This window comes from Oncorhynchus clarkii, chromosome 1, assembly GCF_045791955.1.
Source record: "Oncorhynchus clarkii lewisi isolate Uvic-CL-2024 chromosome 1, UVic_Ocla_1.0, whole genome shotgun sequence".
Taxonomy (NCBI): domain Eukaryota; kingdom Metazoa; phylum Chordata; class Actinopteri; order Salmoniformes; family Salmonidae; genus Oncorhynchus; species Oncorhynchus clarkii.
The window spans coordinates 25,085,450-25,105,203 of NC_092147.1; the positions used below are offsets into that span (position 1 = coordinate 25,085,450).

A 19,754-nucleotide genomic window follows, 5' to 3' on the forward strand; every position below is an offset into this window, starting at 1 on the left:
TTGTTTGTTTAAAAGATCCTTCACCGGGGATAGAGAGACACCACTGTCCTCAACGGTACTCCCGCCATCTTTGGTCTTTGTCATGGTAGCTAAATCAAATCAAATAAAATACAATACATACACATGTTTAGCAGATGTCATTGCGGGTGTTGCAAAATGCATGTGTTTCGTTTGTAGCTCCAACAGTGCAGTAACATCTAACAATTCACAACAATACACACAACCTAAAAGTAAAGAATGGAATTAAGGAATATATAAATATTAGGATGAGCAATGTCGGCATGGCATAGACTAAAATACAGTAGAATATAATACAGTATATACTGTACATATGAGATGAGTAAAGCAAAAATATGCAAACAATATTAAAGTGACTAGTGTTCCATTATTAAAGTGGCCAGTATATTCAAGTCTATGTATATGGGGCAGCAGCCTCGAAGGGTGCAGGGCTATTTAACAGTCTGATGGCCTTGAGATATAGCTATTTTTCAGTCTCTCGGTCCCAGCTTTGATGCATCTGCCTGCCTTCTGGATGATAGTGGGGTGAACAGGCAGAGGCTTGGGTGATTGTTGTCCTTAATGATCTTCTTGGCCTTCTTGTGACATCGGGTGCTTTAGGTGTCCTGGAGGGCAGGTAGTTTGCCCCCGGTGATGCATTGGGCAGACCGCATCACCCTCTGGAGAGCACTGCGGTTGCGGGCGGTGCAGTTGCCGTACCAGGCCGTGATACAGCCTGACAGGATGCTCTCAATTGTGCATCTGTAAAAGTATGTGAGGTATTTATGTGCCAAAACAAATTTCTTCAGCCTCCTGAGGTTGAAGAAGCGCTGTTGCACCTTTTTCTCCACACTGTCTGAGTGGGTGGACCATTTCAGTTTGCCAGTGATGTGTACGCCGAGGAACTTGAAGCTTTCCACCTGCTCCACTGCAGTCCCGTCGATGTGAATAGGGACGTGCTCCCTCTGCTGTTTCCTGAAGTCCACGATCAGCTTCTTTGTTTTGTCTACATTGAGTGAGAGGTTATTTTCCTGGCACCACAGAGGGAGAGGTGTTTTTCCTACCTTCCCCACCTGGGGGTGGCAAATCAGGAAATCCAGGACTCAGTTGTACACGGTGGGGTTCAGATCCAGGGCCCCGAGCTTGGAGGATACTACGGTGTTGAATGCTGAGCTATAGTGAATGAACAGCATTCTAATATACAGCTGAAGTCAGAAGTTTACATACACCTTAGCCAACTACATTTAAACTCAGCTTTTCACAATTCCTGACATTTAAACCTAGTAAAAATCTCCTGTCTTGGGTCAGTTAGGATCAACACTTTATTTTAAGAATGTGAAATGTCAGAATAATAGTAGAGAGAATGATTTATTTCAGCTCTTCTTTCTTTCATCACATTCCCAGTGGGTCAGAAGTTAACATACACTCAATTAGTATTCGGTAGCATTGCCTTGAAATTATTTAACTTGGGTCAAACGTTTCAGGTCAGGTTTGTAGGCTTCCTTGCTCACACACGCTTTTTCAGTTCTGCCCACACATTTTCAATAGGATTGAGGTTAGGGCTTTGTGATGGCCACTCAAATACCTTGACTTTGTTGTCCTTAAGCTATTTTTCCACAACTTTGGACATATGCTTGGGGTCATTGTCCATTTGGAAGACCCATTTGCGACCAAGCTTTAACTTCCTGACTGATGCCTTGAGATGTTGCTTCAAAAAATTCACATACTTTTCCTCCCTCATGATGCCATCTATTTTGTGAAGTGAACCAGTCCCTCCTGCAGAAAAGCACCCCCACAACATGATGCTGACACCCCAACAACATGATGCTGCCACCCCCGTAATTCACAGTTGGGATGGTGTTCTTCGGCTTGCAAGCTTACCCCTTTTTCCTCCAAACATAACGATGGTCATTATGGCCAAACAGTTCTATTTTTGTTTCATCAGACCAGAGGACATTTCTCAAAAAAATACAATCATTGTCCCCATGTGCAGTTGCAAACCGTAGTCTGGCTTTTTTATTGTGGTTTTGGAGCAGTGGCTTCTTCCTTGCTGAGCGGCCTTTCAGGTTATATCGATATAGGACTTGTTTTTACTGTGGATATAGGTACTTTTGTACCTGTTTCCTCCAGCATCTTCTCAATGTCCTTTGCTGTTGTTCTGGGATTGATTTGCACTTTTGCACCAAAGCACGTTCATCTCTAGGAGACAGAACGTGTCTCCTTCCTGAGCGTTATGACAGCTGTGTGGTCGCATGGTGTTTATACTGGCATACTCTTGTTTGTATAGATGAACATTTGGACTTCCTATTCAGGCATTTGTAAATTTCTCCCAAGAATGAACCAGACTTGTGGAAGTCTACAATTATTTTTCTGGGGTCTTGGCTGATTTCCTTTGATTTTCCCATGATGCCAAGCAAAAGTCACTGAGTTTGAAGGTAAGGTTTGAAATACATCCACAGGAACACCTACAATTGACTCAAATTATGTCAATTTGCCTATCAGAAGCTTCTAAAGCCATGACATCATTTTCTGCAGTTTAAAGGCACAGTCAACTTAGTGTATGTAAACTTCTGACCCACTGGAATTGTGATACAGTAAGTTATAAGTGAAATAGGGATGCCGTCTGGGCTGGCAGCCTTACGAGGGTTAACACGCTTAAAATGTCTTGCACACATCAGCCACGGAGAAGGAGAGCCCACAGTCCTTGGTAGTGGGCCGCATCGGTGGCACTGTGTTATCCTCAAAGCGTGTGATGAAGCTGTTTAGCTGTCCGGAATCAAGACAACGGTACCATTTTTACCTACCTCATCCCCATACTGTTTTTATTTATTTTCTGTTCTGCTCTTTTGCACACCAATATCTCTACCTGTACATGACCATCTGATCATTTATCACTCCAGTGTTCATCTGCAAAATTGTAATTATTCGCCTACCTCCTCATGCCTTTTGCACACAATGTATATAGACTCTCCTTTTTACTACTGTATTATTGACTTGTTAATTGTTTACTCCATGTGTAACTCTGTGTTGTCTGTTCACACTGCTATGCTTTATCTTGGCCAGGTCGCAGTTGCAAATGAGAACTTGTTCTCAACTAGCCTACCTGGTTAAATAAAGGTGAAATAAAAAAATATAAAATAAAAATATGCAATGTGCCTGGTTTTCCCTTTGTAGTTCGTGATTGTCTATAGACCCTGCCACATACAGTGGGGAGAACAAGTATTTGATACACTGCCGATTTTGCAGGTTTTTCTACATACAAAGCATGTAGAGGTCTGTAATTTTTACCATAGGTACACTTCAACTGTGAGAGACGGAATCTAAAACAAAAATCCAGAAAATCACATTGTATGATTTTTAAGAATGCATTTTATTGCATGACATAAGTATTTGATCACCTACCAACCAATAAGAATTCCGGCTCTCACAGACCTGTTAGTTTTTCTTTAAGAAGCCCTCCTGTTCTCCACTCATTACCTGTATTAACTGCACCTGTTTGAACTCGTTACCTGTATAAAAGACACCTGTCCACACACTCAACCTCTCCACAATGGCCAAGACCAGAGAGCTGTGTAAGAACATCAGGGATAAAATTGTAGACCTGCACAAGGCTGGGATGGGCTACAGGACAATAGGAAAGCAGCTTGGTGAGAAGGCAACAACTGTTGGCGCAATTATTAGAAAATGGAAGAAGTTCAAGATGACGGTCAATCATCCTCAGTCTGGGGCTCCATGCAAGAGCTCACCTCGTGGGGCATCAATGATCATGAGGAAGGTGAGGGATCAGTCCAGAACTACACGGCAGGACCTGGTCAATGACCTGAAGAGAGCTGGGACCACAGTCTCAAAGAAAACCATTAGTAACACACACGCCGTCATGGATTAAAATCCTGCAGCGCACGCAAGGTCCCCCTGCTCAAGCCAGCGCATGTCCAGGCCCGTCTGAAGTTTACCAATGACCATCTGGATGATCCAGAGGAGGAATGGGAGAAGGTCATGTGGTCTGATGAGACAAAAATAGAGCTTTTTGGTCTAAATTCCACTCGCCGTGTTTGGAGGAAGAAGAAGGATGAGTACAACCCCAAGAACACCATCCCAACCGTGAAGCATGGAGGTGGAAACATCATTCTTTGGGGATGCTTTTCTGCAAAGGGGACAGGACGACTGCACCGTATTGAGGGGAGGATGGATGGGGCCATGTATCGCGAGATCTTGGCCAACAACCTCCTTCCCTCAGTAAGAGCATTGAAGTTGGGTCGTGGCTGGGTCTTCCAGCATGACATCGACCCGAAACACACAGCCAAGGCAACTAAGGAGTGGCTCCGTAAGACGCATCTCAAGGTCCTGGAGTGGCCTAGCCAGTCTCCAGACCTGAACCCAATAGAAAATCTTTGGAGTGAGCTGAAAGTCTGTTTTGCCCAGCGACAGCCCCGAAATCTGAAGGATCTGGAGAAGGTCTGTATGGAGGAGTGGGCCAAAATCCCTGCTGCAGTGTGTGCAAACCTGGTCAAGAACTACAGGAAACGTATGATCTCTGTAATCTCTGTTTCTGTACCAAATATTAAGTTCTGCTTTTCTGATGTATCAAATACTTATCTCATGCAATAAAATGCAAATTAATTACTTAAAAATCATACAATGTGATTTTCTGGATTTTTGTTTTAGATTCTGTCTCTCACAGTTGAAGTGTATCTATGATACAAATTACAGACCTCTACATGTTTGTAAATAGGAAAACCTGCAAAATCGGCAGTGTATCAAATATTTGTTCTCCCCACTGTATATCACATGTCTGAACCATTGAATTGCGACTCCACTTTGTCTCTATACTGACGTTTTGTCTATTTGATTGCCTTACGGAAGGCATAACTACACTGTTTGTAATTGGCCATATTCCCAGTACCTTGCCACAGTTAAATGGGGTGGTTCTCACATTCAGTTTTGCACAAATTCTGTCATCTGTTAGAGCTGTGTCACATTGCTATATGGCTTGTGTATGTAAGCTGTCATGTTTTCTCTCAATGGCCATGTATTGTAGCTGTAGGAAATGCACTTGGAGCTGGAGGTGGGAGACGGTCAACTGAGTTTGAGAAGCTTACAGGTGGCAGGGAAAGTTTTACTGAGTTTACTGAGTTAAAGAGTATAAGTGGCATTTTGAGTGATTAATAAAAGAGAGAGAGCGAGAGAGGGGAAAGTGAAAAAAAGAGTGAGAGCCCAAGCTAGCAAGTGATTGAGAAAAAAGTGGGCCCAGCTAACAATTCTAAGGAAAGAGAAAGTTTTTGTAATGTTCCCCTAACGTTTGAGTGACCAGTGACCAACATTTTATCTAATCTATGTTAGCAAAAACCTTTTTAGCATGTCTTGGCATTACATGATGACCAAACCAGACGTGCGCCATCACGTGCATGTTGATTTTGTACCCCCACACCAGACACGATAAGGACACGCAGGTTGAAATATTAAAACAAACTCTGAACCAATTATATTAATTTGGGGACAGGTCGAAAAGCATTAAACATTTATGGCAATTTAGCTAGCTAGCTTGCTGTTGCTAGCTAATATGTCCTGGGATGTAAACATTGGGTTGTTATTTTACCTGAAATGCACAAGGTCCTCTACTTTGACAATCCACAGGTAAAACGGCAAACCAAATTCCTTTCTAGTCATCTCTCCCCCTTCCTAAGGCTGCTGTTTTACTTCTTTGGACTTTATGTGGCGGTTGGAAACCAACTTTACGGTGCATTACTACAACCGACTGGAGTGTGGACATCAGCTCATCTTTCAATCATGCTCCTAAACACCAGTGATGAGAACACATATGCTCCTAAAAACCAATGAGGAGATGGGAGAGGCCGGACTTGCAGCGTGTTGAACATCACAAATAGAACCTATTTCTATTTTAGTGGCCACGAAGACGCTCGCTGAGGCGCTCGAGCAGTGTGGGTGCAATGATTGAAATACATGTATGTGTATATTTATTTTGCAATGCTCGAGCACGCCATGCGAGCGGTGTGGTCAGCATGCCAGAGTTCCCTTAAGGTCAAACAGACCATACCCAGAACGCGGTTACCATGTTCTCAGAATATATAATATCAATGTTTTAGGCACGTTTCATGGGATGTTGCAGGACCAATCATGTGTTCAGTTTTCTGAGGGTGAGGAGAATATTCCATCAACCAAACACACACAGAACATGGTTGCCATGTTCTCAGAATATAAGATATTAATGAATGTTCCTTGCACAATACAGGAACAATACTATGAACATATGCTATTCACGTTCTCCTGATATGAAATAGCTACAGTAGTCCTGGAACGCCAGGGGGAGAACATATGATAGACCCTATATCAAATCCATTCCCTTTCCCAGGCTCACCCTCATAGGGGCAACACATGGGAAATCAATGGCTACCATGATGGTGGTGAGGAGGATAAGGAGGAGAAGCTGTATCCATTTTGAAAATAAATAGTGCCTGTTCTCCGATGTATAGCTGCCATCAGATAAAATAGCATAACTATGGTGAGAAGGTGAGCGCAGGGAAAGAGAGAGAGAGAGCGAGATAGAGAAAGGCTTGGTAGTGGGAACATTCCCAGCACAGTCTTACTGAGCTTCTTCATAAGATTGTAAAATAATCTCTCTATGGAGCGATGACTACTCCAAATCAGGAGCATGTCAACCCTCGTCTCGTTCTGCCATCAGTGGAGGCACATCACTGATGCATGACATACAAGGATCATGTAATATACTGTAACACTGAAATGAATCTTGTACGGACAGAAAATAAAGGATACGGTGTGTCTGTATCTACCGTATGTAATCAGTAAGTGCCTGAAGAAAACAATTCCAAGGTGTATGTTTTCTTTTCAACTAATTTAACAGTTTGTCCATAACACCTATATAACTCCTGTAAACCAATCTAATCTGCTGACTGTAGGTCTCCCTCACGCTCCCTGTCTCTTTCTCTCACATTGGGGGCATGACACTTTGCCTTGGTGCTTACCCACCACTGAGAGCCACAGGGGGAGGGAGGAAGGCTATACTATGAATCCTCCACAGATCCCTCAGGGACCCAAAGTTCCCCAGATACCACAAGACAGAGGGGGAATAGAGAGAACTTAGCTTCAGAAGAACTCTCCAGTCTGCAATTATCTATTATGTGCAGGGCTCAGCTTTGTGATGTCTCTCTTTTAAGGTTTCATTTTCAGACTCTCTTTCGGGGTGTTCTGAGAAGTGGTTGATTCTTTAGTCTCATCTGCAAAGCTCTCTCTCTCGGTCGCAGACACGCACAGACAAACACACACACACACACACACACACACACACACACACACACACACACACACACACACACACACACACACGCACACACGCACACACGCACACACACGCACACACACGCACACACACGCACACACTGTCCTGAAAATACATTGCTTCATGTCTTAGTGTTCCTTCTGCAAATGAGGCTGTGAGGACTCAATTATGGAAGGTATAACCTCTGAAGTCCAATAGCTGTTCCACATAAACATATTAAATCTATTCCTGTTTTTACAGATGGTCTGTAGGCTTGAACCTGTATGTCTGAGTTCCTAAATGGAACAGCAGTAAAATGGGCCCTCCATCTATCTCATCTAAGCTGAATTACTTGTACACACATTAACGCCAAACAACTGATCAAATGACCTAGCCACCAATGTATTCCGAAAAATCAATCAAAGAACTTGAGCATGGTACTGACTAAATGTTGTTTTTTATCAACCCTTGGTAACATAACCAGAGAAGGATGTCAAGGATCTAGCCTTTTTATTAAAAAGGAATACATCAAGTTATATTCATCGAGTCATATATTTGTTTTGACTGTCATCCAAAACGGATTGGGTAGTTTTGAGAAAGAAAAACAGGACTAAAATATCCAATTCAAACACATACAGTTTTATTTGTGAGGGGTAATTGTTTATTCTGCTTAAATGCTAATTATTCTTGTTATTCAAATCAAATCAAATTGTATTTGTCACATGCGTAGTGAAATGCTTACTTACAAGCCCTTAACGAACAATGCTTTTTTCTGGATATTGGTGTTGATGTGAGCCATGACCAGCCTTTCAAAGCACTTATTGGCTACAGACATGAGTGTTACGGATCAGTAGTCCTTTAGGGAGGTTACCTTAGTGTTCTTGGGCACAGGGACTATGGTGGTCTGCTTGAAACATGTTGGTATTACAGACTCAGTCAGGAAGAGGTTGAAAATGTCAGTGAAGACACTTGCCAGTTGGTCAGCGCATGCTCGGAGAACACGTCCTGGTAATCCATCTGGCCCTGTGGCCTTGTGAATGTTGACCTATTTAAAGGTCTTACTCACATCGGCTATGGAGAGCGTGATAACACAGTCGTCCAAAACAGCTGGTGCTCTCATGCATGCTTCAGTGTTGATTGCCTCGAAGCGAGCATAGAAGTAATTTAGTTTGTCTGGTAGGTTCGTGTCACTGGGAAGCTCGTGGCCGTGCTTCCCTTTGTAGTCTGTAATAGTTTTCAAGCCCTGCCACATCCGTCGAGAGTAAGAGCCAGTGTAGTACGATTCAATCTTATTCCTGTATTGACGCTTAGCCTGTTTGATGGTTCGTCGGAGGGTAGAGCGGAATTTCTCATAAGCTTCCAGGTTAGAGTCCCGCTCCTTGAAAGCGGCAGCTCTACACTTTAGCTCAGTGCAGATGTTGCCTGTTATCCGTGGCTTTGGGTTTGGGGTATGTACGTAATGTCACTGTGGGGACGACGTCATCCATGCACTTATTGATGAAGCCAGTGACTGATGTGGTGTACTCCTCAATGCCATCGGAAGAATCTCGGAACATATTCCAGTCTGTGCTAGAAAAACAGTCCTGTTGCTTAGCATCTGCTTCATCTGACCACTTTCTTATTGACCGAGTCACTGGTGCTTCCTGCTTCAGTTTATCTTGTAAGCAGGAATCAGGAAGACAGAATCACAGTCAGATTTCCCAAATGGAGGGTGAGGGAGAGCTTTGTGCCCGTCTCTGTTTGTGGAGCAAAGCTGGTCTAGATTTTTTTTCCTCCTCTTGAACCTCTGGGGGCAGTATTTCATTTTTGGATGAAAAACGTTCCCGTTTTTAAACAATATATTTTGTCACGAACAGATGCTCGACTATGCATATAATTGTCAGCTTTGGAAAGAAAACACTCTGACGTTTCCAAAACTGCAAAGATATTGTCTGTGAGTGGCACAGCTACAGGCGAAACCAAGATGAAATGTCATACAGGAAGTGAGTCCGATTTTGAATGCACTGTGTTCCAATGTCTCCTTATATGGCTGTGAATGCGCAAGAAATGAGCCTACACTTTCTGTCGTTTCCCCAAGGTGTCTGCAGCATTGTGACGTGTTTGTAGGCATATCATTGGAAAATTGACCATAAGAGACTACATTTACCAGGTGTCCACTCGGTGTCCTCCGTCGAAACTATTGCGTAATCTCCAGGTGCGTGCATTTTTCCATTTTGTCCAGAGGAGAAACCAAACTGCCACGAGTGATTTATCATCGAATAGATATGTGAAAAACACCTTGAGGATTGATTCTAAACAACGTTTGCCATGTTTCTGTCAATATTATGGAGTTAATTTGGAAAAAAAGTTTGCCGTTGTAATGACTGAAGTTTCGTGTTTTTTTCTTAGCCAAACGTGATGAACAAAACGGAGCGATTTCTCCTACACAAATAATATTTTGGGAAAAACTGAACATTTGCTATCTAACTGAGAGTCTCCTCATTGAAAACATCCGAAGTTCTTCAAAAGTAAATTATTTTATTTGAATGCTTTTCTTGTTTTTGTGAAACTGTTGCCTGCTGAATGCTAGGCTTAATGCTATGCTAGCTATCAATACTCTTACACAAATGCTTGTGTAGCTATGGTTGAAAAGCATTTTTTGAAAATCTGAGATGACAGTGTTGTTAACAAAAGGCTAAGCTTGTGAGCCAATATATTTATTTCGTTTAATTTGCGATTTTCATGAATAGTTAACGTTGCATTATGGTAATGAGCTTGAGGCTATAATTACGCTCCCGGATACGGGATTGCTCGTCGCAACAGGTTTTAACATGCTGGTAGAGATTAGGTAGAATGGATTTGAGTTTCCCTGCATTAAATTCCCCGGCCACTATTCACAGTGGAGAGGCATGTTTTCACTGGAATATGGTTTTCACTGGAATATGGTGGTAAACTCACCACAATCCGTCTATTACTGTATCAGAAGGTGTCCGAGGTGGGACGGACAGATGAGGCTTACCGTGCCAATGACTTTCGGGAATGGGGGCTCCATGTTCTCACTGACATGCATGCGGGGGGCGAACAGGGCTCTCTTTGCTCTGTAGGGCTGGATCTGTCCAAGGCCAAGGATCTCCTTTGAACACACAGAGGGAGGGGTGGCATTAAAACAACATATTGTATAGTTTATACATTACCTATGTGGTCTGGTGTGGCTCAGTTGGTAGACTATGGAGTTAGCAATGCCTGGATCATAGGTTAAATTCCTGCTGGGGCCACCCATATATAAATGTAGAAACTCACTTTAGTAAGTCCCTTTGGGTAAAAGCGTCTGATAAATGGCATATATACAGTCAGTTCTAAAAGTACTAGGACAGTCATACAGTTTTGGTTGTTTTGACTCCATACTCCAGCAATGAAATGACACAATGACTATGAGGTTAAAGTTCAGACTGTCGGCTTTAATTTGACGGTATTTCAATGCATATTGGGTGAACCGTTTAGATATTACAGAGCTTTTTGTACATAGTCACCCCATTTTAATTCACATATACTGTACATATACTGTACCACTCAAAAGTTTGGACACCTACTCATTCCAGGGTTTTTCTACATCGTAGACTAGTAGCGAAGACATCACAATTATGAAGTAACACATATGGAATCATGTCGTAACTAAAAAAGTGTCAAACAAATCAAATTTGAGATTCTTCAAAGTAGTCAGTCTTTGCCTTGATGACAGCTTTGTACACTATTGGCATTCTCTCAACCAGCTTCCTGAGGCAGTAACCTGGAATACATTTCAATTAACAGGTGTGCCTTGTTAAAAGTTAATTTATGAATTTTCATTCCTTCAGTATTCGGAAGGTTGGATGACTGAGGTGCCCAAAGTAAACTGCCCATTACTTAGGCCCAGAAGCTAGGATATTAATGGTAGTATTGGATAGAAAACACTCTAGTTTCTAAAACTGTTAAAATAATGTCTGCGAGTATAACAGAACTGATTTGGCAGGCAAAATCCCGAGGACAATCCATCCAGGAAAATTATTTTTTGAGGTCATTCGACTTTCCAATTCCTTTCTATGGGAAAGCCAAATTATTTGGTCCCAGATTGCAGTTCCTATGGATTCCACTAGATGTCAACAGTCTTTAAAAATTGTTCAATGTTTTTTTATTTTTTTAAATGAAGAAGTAGTTGTATTCTTTCTAAGTGTCACAGAGGAGGACTCTAGTATTTTGGTGAGCATGAATGAATGCGCGCTCCTCGTTGTTGTTTTTTCCGGTATTGGAAACATTTTATTCCGTCTTAAATTTGATTGATTATTTACATATTAGGATACCTGAGGTTGGATTAGAAATGTTGTTTGAAATGTTTGGACCAAGTTTATAGGTTACTTTTTAGATTTGATTATAGGCATGTTGGGTGAGTTGGAACAGGTGTTTTTCTGAATCAAATGTGCCAAATACATTTTAGAGATATAAAGAAGGACTTCATTGAACAAAACGACCATTCATTGTGTAACTGGGATATTTGGGATTGCAAAAATATGAAGATCTTCAAAGGAAAGCGATATATTTTATGGCTATTTCTGACTTTCGTGATGCATCTGCTTGGTTGGAAAAGTGAGGGTGCGCACTTGGTTATTTATCTACGGTATTGAATATACTATTTTCAGTCTTAACCTCTTGGATCTCTAGGGGCGCTATTTCATTTTTGGATAAAAAACGTTCCCGTTTTAAGCGCAATATTTTGTCACGAAAAGATGCTCGACTATGCATATTATTGACCGTTTTGGAAAGAAAACACTCTGAAGTTTCAGAATCTGCAAAGATATTGTCTGTAAGTGCCCCAGAACTCATTCTACAGGCGAAACCAAGATGATACGTCAACCAGGAAATGAGCAGAATCTCTGAAGCTCTGTTTTCCATTGTCTCCTTATATGGCTGTGATTGCGCAAGGAATGAGCCTACACTTTCTGTCGTTTCCCCAAGGTGTTTGCAGCATTGTGACGTATTTGTAGGCATATCATTGGAAGATTGACCATAAGAGACTACATTTTCCAAGTGTCCGCCTGGTGTCCCTGCGTCGAAATTGGAGAGCAAAGCCAGGTCCAATTATTTTTCCATTTGAGAGCAAGGAGAAACCAGGCTTCCACGAAGGATATATCATCGAAGAGATATGTGGAAAAACACCTTGAGGATTGATTCTAAACCACGTTTGCCATGTTTCAGTCGATATTATGGAGTTAATTTGGAAAATTAATTTGGTAGCCAAATGTGATGTACAAAACGGAGCTATTTCTAATACACAAAGAATCTTTTTGGAAAAACTGAGCATCTGCTATCTAACTGAGAGTCTCCTCAAGGTAAGTTATTTTATTTGAAGGCTTTACTTGTTTTTGTGATAGTTGCCTGCTAAATGCTAACGCTAATGCTAACGCTAAATGCTACGCTAGCTAGCTACTGTTACACAAATGATTGTTTTCCTATGGTTGAAAAGCATATTTTGAAAATCTGAGATGACAGTGTTGTTAACAAAAGGCTAAGCTTGAGAGATAGCATATTTATTTCATTTCATTTGCGATTTTCATGAATAGTTGACTTTGCGTTATGGTAATGAGCTTAGGTCTATAAATAGAATCCCGGATCCGGGTTTGGTCGTCGCAACAGGTTAAATTGTATAGTTAATTTTCATAATAGGGTACCTGAGGATTGTTTGGGATTAATTTTGTATGCATTTTGAACGAGAGGAAACCGGTGGATTATTGAAAGAAGCGCGCCAAATAAACATACTTTTTTGGGATGTAACAGGGACCCCTGTGATTGCAACCCGATGAAGATCTTCAAAGGTAAGGGATTTATTTTATCGCTACTTCTGACTTTTGCAATTTTTTTTATTTAAATTTTTTTAACTTAACCTCAGTCTCAGTTGCTAATATATGCAAATTATTATTAGTTTTGGATAGAAAACACTCTAAAGTTTCCAAAACTGTTTGAATTATGTCTGTGAGTATAACAGAACATTTGCAGTTGATATATTATCGATTATATATTTTAAGAACAACCTGAGGATTGATTATAAAAAATGTTTGACATGTTTCTGTGGACGTTATGGAAACTATTTGGAATTTTCGTCTGCGTTGTCGTGACCACTCTTTCCTGTGGATTTCTGAACATAACGCGACAAACAAACGGAGGTATTTTGGATATAAAAATAATCTTTATGGAACAAAAGGAACATTTGTTATGTAACTGGGAGTCTCGTGAGTGAAAACATCCGAAGATCATCAAAGGTAAACGATTAATTTGATTGCTTTTCTGATTTTCATGACCAAGCTTCCTGATGCTAAGTGTACTTAATGTTTTGTCGAGCGATCAATAAACTTACACAAATGCTTGGATTGCTTTCGCTGTAAAGCATAATTTCAAAATCTGACACAATAGGTGGATTAACAAAAGGCTAAGCTGTGTTTTCCTATATTGCACTTGTGATTTCATGAATATAAATATTTGTAGTAATATTTATTGAATGCTATTCAGCGGTTGTCGATGACACTTATCCCGATAGGGGGATTGCAGCCATAACAAGTAAACCAGGTAGGCAAGTTGAGAACAAGTTCTCATTTACAATTGTGACCTGGCCAAGATAAAGAAAAGCAGTTTGACACATACAACAACAACACAGAGTTACACATGGAGTAAAACAAACATACAGTCAATAATACAGTAGAAAAATAAGTATATATACAATGTGAGCAAGTGAGGTGAGATAAGGGAGGTAAAGGCAAAAAAGACCATGGTGGTGAAGTAAATACAATATAGCAAGTAAAACACTGGAATGGTTGATTTGCAGTGGAAGAATGTGCAAAGTAGTGATATAAATAATGGGGTGCAAAGGAGCAAAGTAAATAAATAAATAAATACAGTCAGGAAAGATGTAGTTGTTTGGGCTAAATTATAGATGGGCTATGTACAGGTGGAGTAATCTGTGAGCTGCTCTGACAGCTGGTGCTTAAAGCAAGTGAGGGAGATAAGTGTTTCCAGTTTCAGAGATTTTTGTAGTTCATTCCAATCATTGGAAGGAGAGGCAGCCAAAGGAACAATTGGTTTTGGGGGTGACCAGAGAGATATACCTGCTGGAGCGCGTGCTACAGGTGGGTGCTGCTATGGTGACCAGCGAGCTGAGATAAGGGGGGACTTTACCTAGCAGGGTCTTGTAGATGACCTGAAGCCAGTGGGTTTGGCGACGAGTATGAAGCGACGGCCAGCCAACGAGAGTGTACAGGTCGCAGTGGTGGGTAGTATATGGGGCTTTGGTGAAAAAACGGATGGCACTGTGATAGACTGCATCCCATTTATTGAGTAGGGTATTGGAGGCAATTTTGTAAATGACATCGCCGTAGTCGAGGATTGGTAGGATGGTCAGTTTACAAGGGTATGTTTGGCAGCATGAGTGACGGATGCTTTGTTGCGAAATAGGAAGCCAAGATGTTTGATGTGAGTTTGGAAGGAGAGTTTACAGTCTAACCAGACACCTAGGTATTTGTAGGTGTCCACATATTCTAAGTCAGAGCTGTCCAGAGTAGTGATGTTGGACAGGCGGGCAGGTGCAGGCAGCGATCGTTTGAAGAGCATGCATTTAGTTTTACTTGTATTTAAGATCAATTGGAGGCCACGGAAGGAGAGTTGTATGGCATTGAAGCTCGCAAGAAGGGTTGTTAACACAGTGTCCAAAGAAGGGCCAGAAGTATACAGAATGGTGTCGTCTGCGTAAAGGTGGATCAGAGACTCACCAGCAGCAAGAGCGACATCATTGATGTATACAGAGAAGAGAGTCGGTCCAAGAATTGAACCCTGTGGCACCCCTATCGAGACTGACAGAGGCCCGGACAACAGACCCTCCGATTTGACACACTGAACTCTATCAGAGAAGTAGTTGGTGAACCAGGCGAGGCAATCATTTGAGAAACCAAGGCTGTCGAGTCTGCCGATGAGGATGTGGTGATTGACAGAGTCGCAAGCCTTGGCCAGGTCAATGAATACGGCTGCACAATATTGTTTCTTATCGATGGTGGTTAAGATATCGTTTAGGACCTTGAGCGTGGCTGAGGTGCACCCATGACCAGCTCTGAAACCAGATTGCATAGCGGAGAAGGTATGGTGGGATTCAAAATGGTTTGTAATCTTGTTTGTTGACTTGGCTTTCTAAGACCTTAGAAAGGCAGGGTAGGATAGATATAGGTCTGTGGCAGTTTTGGTCTAAAGTGTCTCCCCCTTTGAAGAGGGGGATGACCGCAGCTGCTCTCCAATCTTTGGGAATCTCAGACGACACGAAAGAGAGGTTGAACAGGCTAATAATAGGGGTGGCAACAATTTCGGGAGATAAATTTAGAAAGAAAGTGTCCAGATTGTCTAGCCCGTCTGATTTGTAGGGGTGCAGATTTTGCAGCTCTTTCAGAACATCAGCTGACTGGATTTGGGAGAAGGAGAAATGGGGAAGGCTTGGGCGAGTTGCTGTAGGGGGTGCAGTTCTGTTGACCGGGGTAGGGGTAGTCAGGTGGAAAGCATGGCCAGCCAAAACTTATTGAAATTCTCAATTATAGTGGATTTATCGGTGGTGACAGTGTTTCCTATCTTAGTTAGGGATGTACATTTTAGAATTTTTGGTCGTCTTCCTAAGCCAGGATTCAGACACAGCTAGAACATCCGGGTTGGCAGAGTGTGCTAAAGCAGTTAATAAAACAAACTTAGGGAGGAGGCTTCAAATGTTAACATGCATGAAACCATGGCTATTATGGCTACAGAAGTCATCAAAAGAGAGCGCCTGGGGAATAGGAGTGGAGCTAGGCACTGCAGGGCCTGGATTCACCTCTACATCACCAGAGGAACAGAGGAGGAGTAGGATAGGGGTACGGCTAAAAGCTATGAGAATTGGTCGTCTAGAATGTCTGGAACAGAGAGTAAAGGGAGGTTTCTGGGGGCGACAAAATAGTTTCAAGGTATAATGTACAGAAAAAAGGTATGGTCTTATGTGAATACAGTGGAGGTAAACATAAGTATTGAGTGATGATTAGAGAGATATTGTCTCTAGAAACATAATTGAAACCAGTAGATGTAATCGCATGTGTGGGTGGTGGAACTGAAAGGTTGGATAAGGTATAGTGAGCAGGGCTAGAGGCTCTACTGTGAAAAAAGCCAATAAACACTAACCAGAACAGCAATGGACGAGGCATATTGACATTAAGGAGAGTCATGCTCAGTCGAGTGATCATAAGGGTCCAGTGAGCAGTGAGGTTGGTTGGGGTAACGGCAATTCAGACAGCTAGCCGGGCCATCGGTAGCAAGCTAGCATAGGATGTAGGTCTGTTTTTAGCCACCTCGTGCATTTCCGTCGGTAGATTAGTGGGGATCCGTGTGGTTACCCCATAATGTTAACTTTCACTGCTATGCGGATGACACACAGATGTGCATTTCAATGAAACATGGTGAAGACCCAAAATTGCCCACGCTAGAAGCCTGTGCTTCAGACATAAGGAAGTGGATGGCTGCAAACATTCTACTTTTAAACTTGGACAAAACAGAGATGCTTGTTCTAGGGTCCAAAAAAACAAAGATATCTTCTGTTGAATCTGACAATTAATCTTAAGTGTTGTACAGTCATCTCAAATAAAACTGTGAAGGACCTCTGCGTTATTCTGGACCCTGATCTCTCTTTTGATGAATATATCGAGACTGTTTCAAGGACAGCTTTTTTCCATCTACGTAACGTTGCAAAAATCAGTAACTTTCTGTCCAAAAATTATGCAGAAAAATTCATCCATGCTTTTGTTACTTGTAGGTTAGACTACTGCAATGCTCTACTTTCCGGCTACCCGGGTACAGCACAAAATAAAAATACATTTTGATGACCTCCCTACACTGGCTTCCTGTCAAGGCAAGGGCTGATTTCAAGGTTTTACTGCTAACCTACAAAGCATTACATGGGGTTGCTCCGACCTATCTCTCTGATTTGGTCCTGCCGTACATACCTACACGTACGCTACGGTCACAAGACGCAGACCCCCCCCACCCCCACCCCCTCTAGTGGTGTGGGGGCTGTGCTTTGGCAAAGTGGGTGGGGTTATATCCTTCCTGTTTGGCCCTGTCCGGGGGTATCATCGGATGGGGCCACAGTGTCTCCTGACCCCTCCTGTCTCAGCCTCCAGTATTTATGCTGCAGTAGTTTATGTGTCAGGGGGCTAGGGTCAGTTTGTTATATCTGTAGTACTTCTCCTGTCTTATCCGGTGTCCTGTGTGAATTTAAGTATGCTCTCTCTAATTCTCTCTTTCTTTCTCTCTCTCAGAGGACCTGAGCCCTAGGACCATGCCTCAGGACTACCTGGCATGATGACTCCTTGCTGTCCCCAGTCCACTTGGCCGTGCTGCTCCAGTTTCAACTGTTCTGCCTGCGGCTATGGAATCCTGACCTGTTCACGGGACGTGCTACCTGTCCCAGACCTGCTGTTTTCAACTCTCTAGAGACAGCAGGAGTGGTAGAGATACTTTTAATGATCGGCTATGAAAAGCCAACTGACATTTACTCCTGAGGTGCTGACTTGAGGCACCCTCGACAACTACTGTGATTATTATTATTTGACCATGCTGGTCATTTATGAACATTTGAACATCTTGGCTCTGTTATAATCTTTACCCGGCACAGCCAGAAGAGGACTGGCCACCCCTCATAGCCTGGTTCCTCTCTGGTTCCTCTCTAGGTTACTCCCTAGGTTTTGGCCTTTCTAGGGAGTTTTTCCTAGCTTACGTGCCTCAACACCTGTATTGCTTGCTGTTTGGGGTTTTAGGCTGGGTTTCTGATGTACGAAGGGCTATATAAATACATTTGATTTGATTTGGTAGAGGGGATCAATCCAATTGGCAAAATAGATATAGTTAAATTGACCCAAGAAAAGTTGTCTGATAGACCTATTCAGATAGCAGCCGAATAGACAGCTAAAGATTAGCGGGCCGCAGATGGGCGTTCAGGTAACGTCGCGACGGTGTGGCCAGTTTGATAACTCCCTCGGGCAGATTACGTCGGTAGTCCAGTCGTGAAGGCCCGGTGGGGCTCCGCATTGGCAGTAAAACGAGTCCGGATAGGTGATTGTAGCCCAGGAGTGGCTGATGAAACTCTTCAGCTGGCTAGCTCCGGAATAATTTATGTTTGCTCCGGGATCGACGTAAGCCAATAGTCACACGGATAGCAGCTAGCTAGCTGCGAGATCCAGGTGTAAATGTCCAGAGCTTGTGGTTGAAATCCGGGGATATGGAGAGAAAAATAGGTCCGGTATGTTCCAGTAAACTGGCTAGATTCTGGCTATCTTCTGGCTAGCTTCTGGCTAGCTTCTATTGTGGATTTCAGATTTGAGGTAAATAATATCTTTTTTTAAATTGGTGAGGCGGGTTGCAGGAGAGTGTTTTGAAGTTGAGTTTTTGGAAAATAAAAATATATAAAAGATATGCAAAGAAAGGTGTAAATATATATATATATATATATATATATATATATATATATATATATATATATATATATATATATATATATATATATATACGGGACACGACAAGATGAGGACAAAGGACATTTGACTGCTATGCCATCTTGGGATGAATAGGTTGGAATCTGTTTGGTTGGAAAATGTTTTTAATGCTTTTGTATGTGGGGCGTTGTCCTCAGATAATCGCATAGTGTGCTTTTGCCGTAAAGCCTTTTTGAAATCTGACAACGCGGCTGGATTAACAAGAAGTTTATCTTTTAAATGATGTATGAAAGTTGAATATTACGATTTCTGTCATTTGAATTTGGCGCTCTGCAATTTCACCATTAGTTGTCGAGGTGGGTCGCTTGAGACACGCCTAGCCCAAAGAAGTTTGAGCCAATCAGTTGTGTTGTGACAAGGTAGGGGTGGTAAACTGAAGATAGCCCTATTTGGTAAAATACCAAGTCCATATTATGGCAAGAACAGCTTAAATAAGCAACGAGAAATGAAAGTCCATCATTAATTTAAGACATTTCAAGAACTTTTAACATTTCTTGAAGTGCAGTTGCAAATACCATCAAGTGTGTCACGGCTCCTCCTCTGCATTGCAGGGGCGGTTCCTCCTGCAGGCAGAGGAGGGTCGTTAGTGATTAGAGTCACCTGGGATCAGAGTATTTACACTGTCACTAATCACCTCTCTCTCTCCGCTCCTCCAGGTATGAACCTGTTTTGTTTGTTCTTTTGTAGTTTTCACTCACACAGATTCACGCATCCTTGCACTTTACATACACCTTACATTATGATATGACCTCATTCCTTTTTCTTAGTTTAAAGTTAATAGTTTTGTTTACAATAAAGCACATTTTTTAATTGACCTATACCTGTTGTTCGCGTCCCCTCATTTTTGCCACAGGCTATGAGCCGGCCTGTGACAAGTGGGGGCTCATCTGTAAGTTAAAGTTAATTGTACT

The 19,754-nt window shown here is 42.1% G+C and overlaps 1 protein-coding gene across 1 annotated transcript in view; it reads right to left on the reverse strand.

The window, feature by feature from the left end:
- Positions 1 to 2,652: 2,652 nt before the first annotated feature.
- LOC139369857 (cadherin-13-like) overlaps positions 2,653 to 19,754 on the reverse strand; it is a 243,059-nt gene continuing 225,957 nt past the window's right edge. Inside the window, exons 4-5 of the mRNA XM_071109488.1 lie at positions 10,290 to 10,403; positions 2,653 to 2,763 (exon numbers count right to left, since the gene is read on the reverse strand). Of these exons, the coding sequence (XP_070965589.1) occupies positions 2,653 to 2,763; positions 10,290 to 10,403 (225 nt within the window). The remainder of the gene's footprint in view (positions 2,764 to 10,289; positions 10,404 to 19,754) is intronic.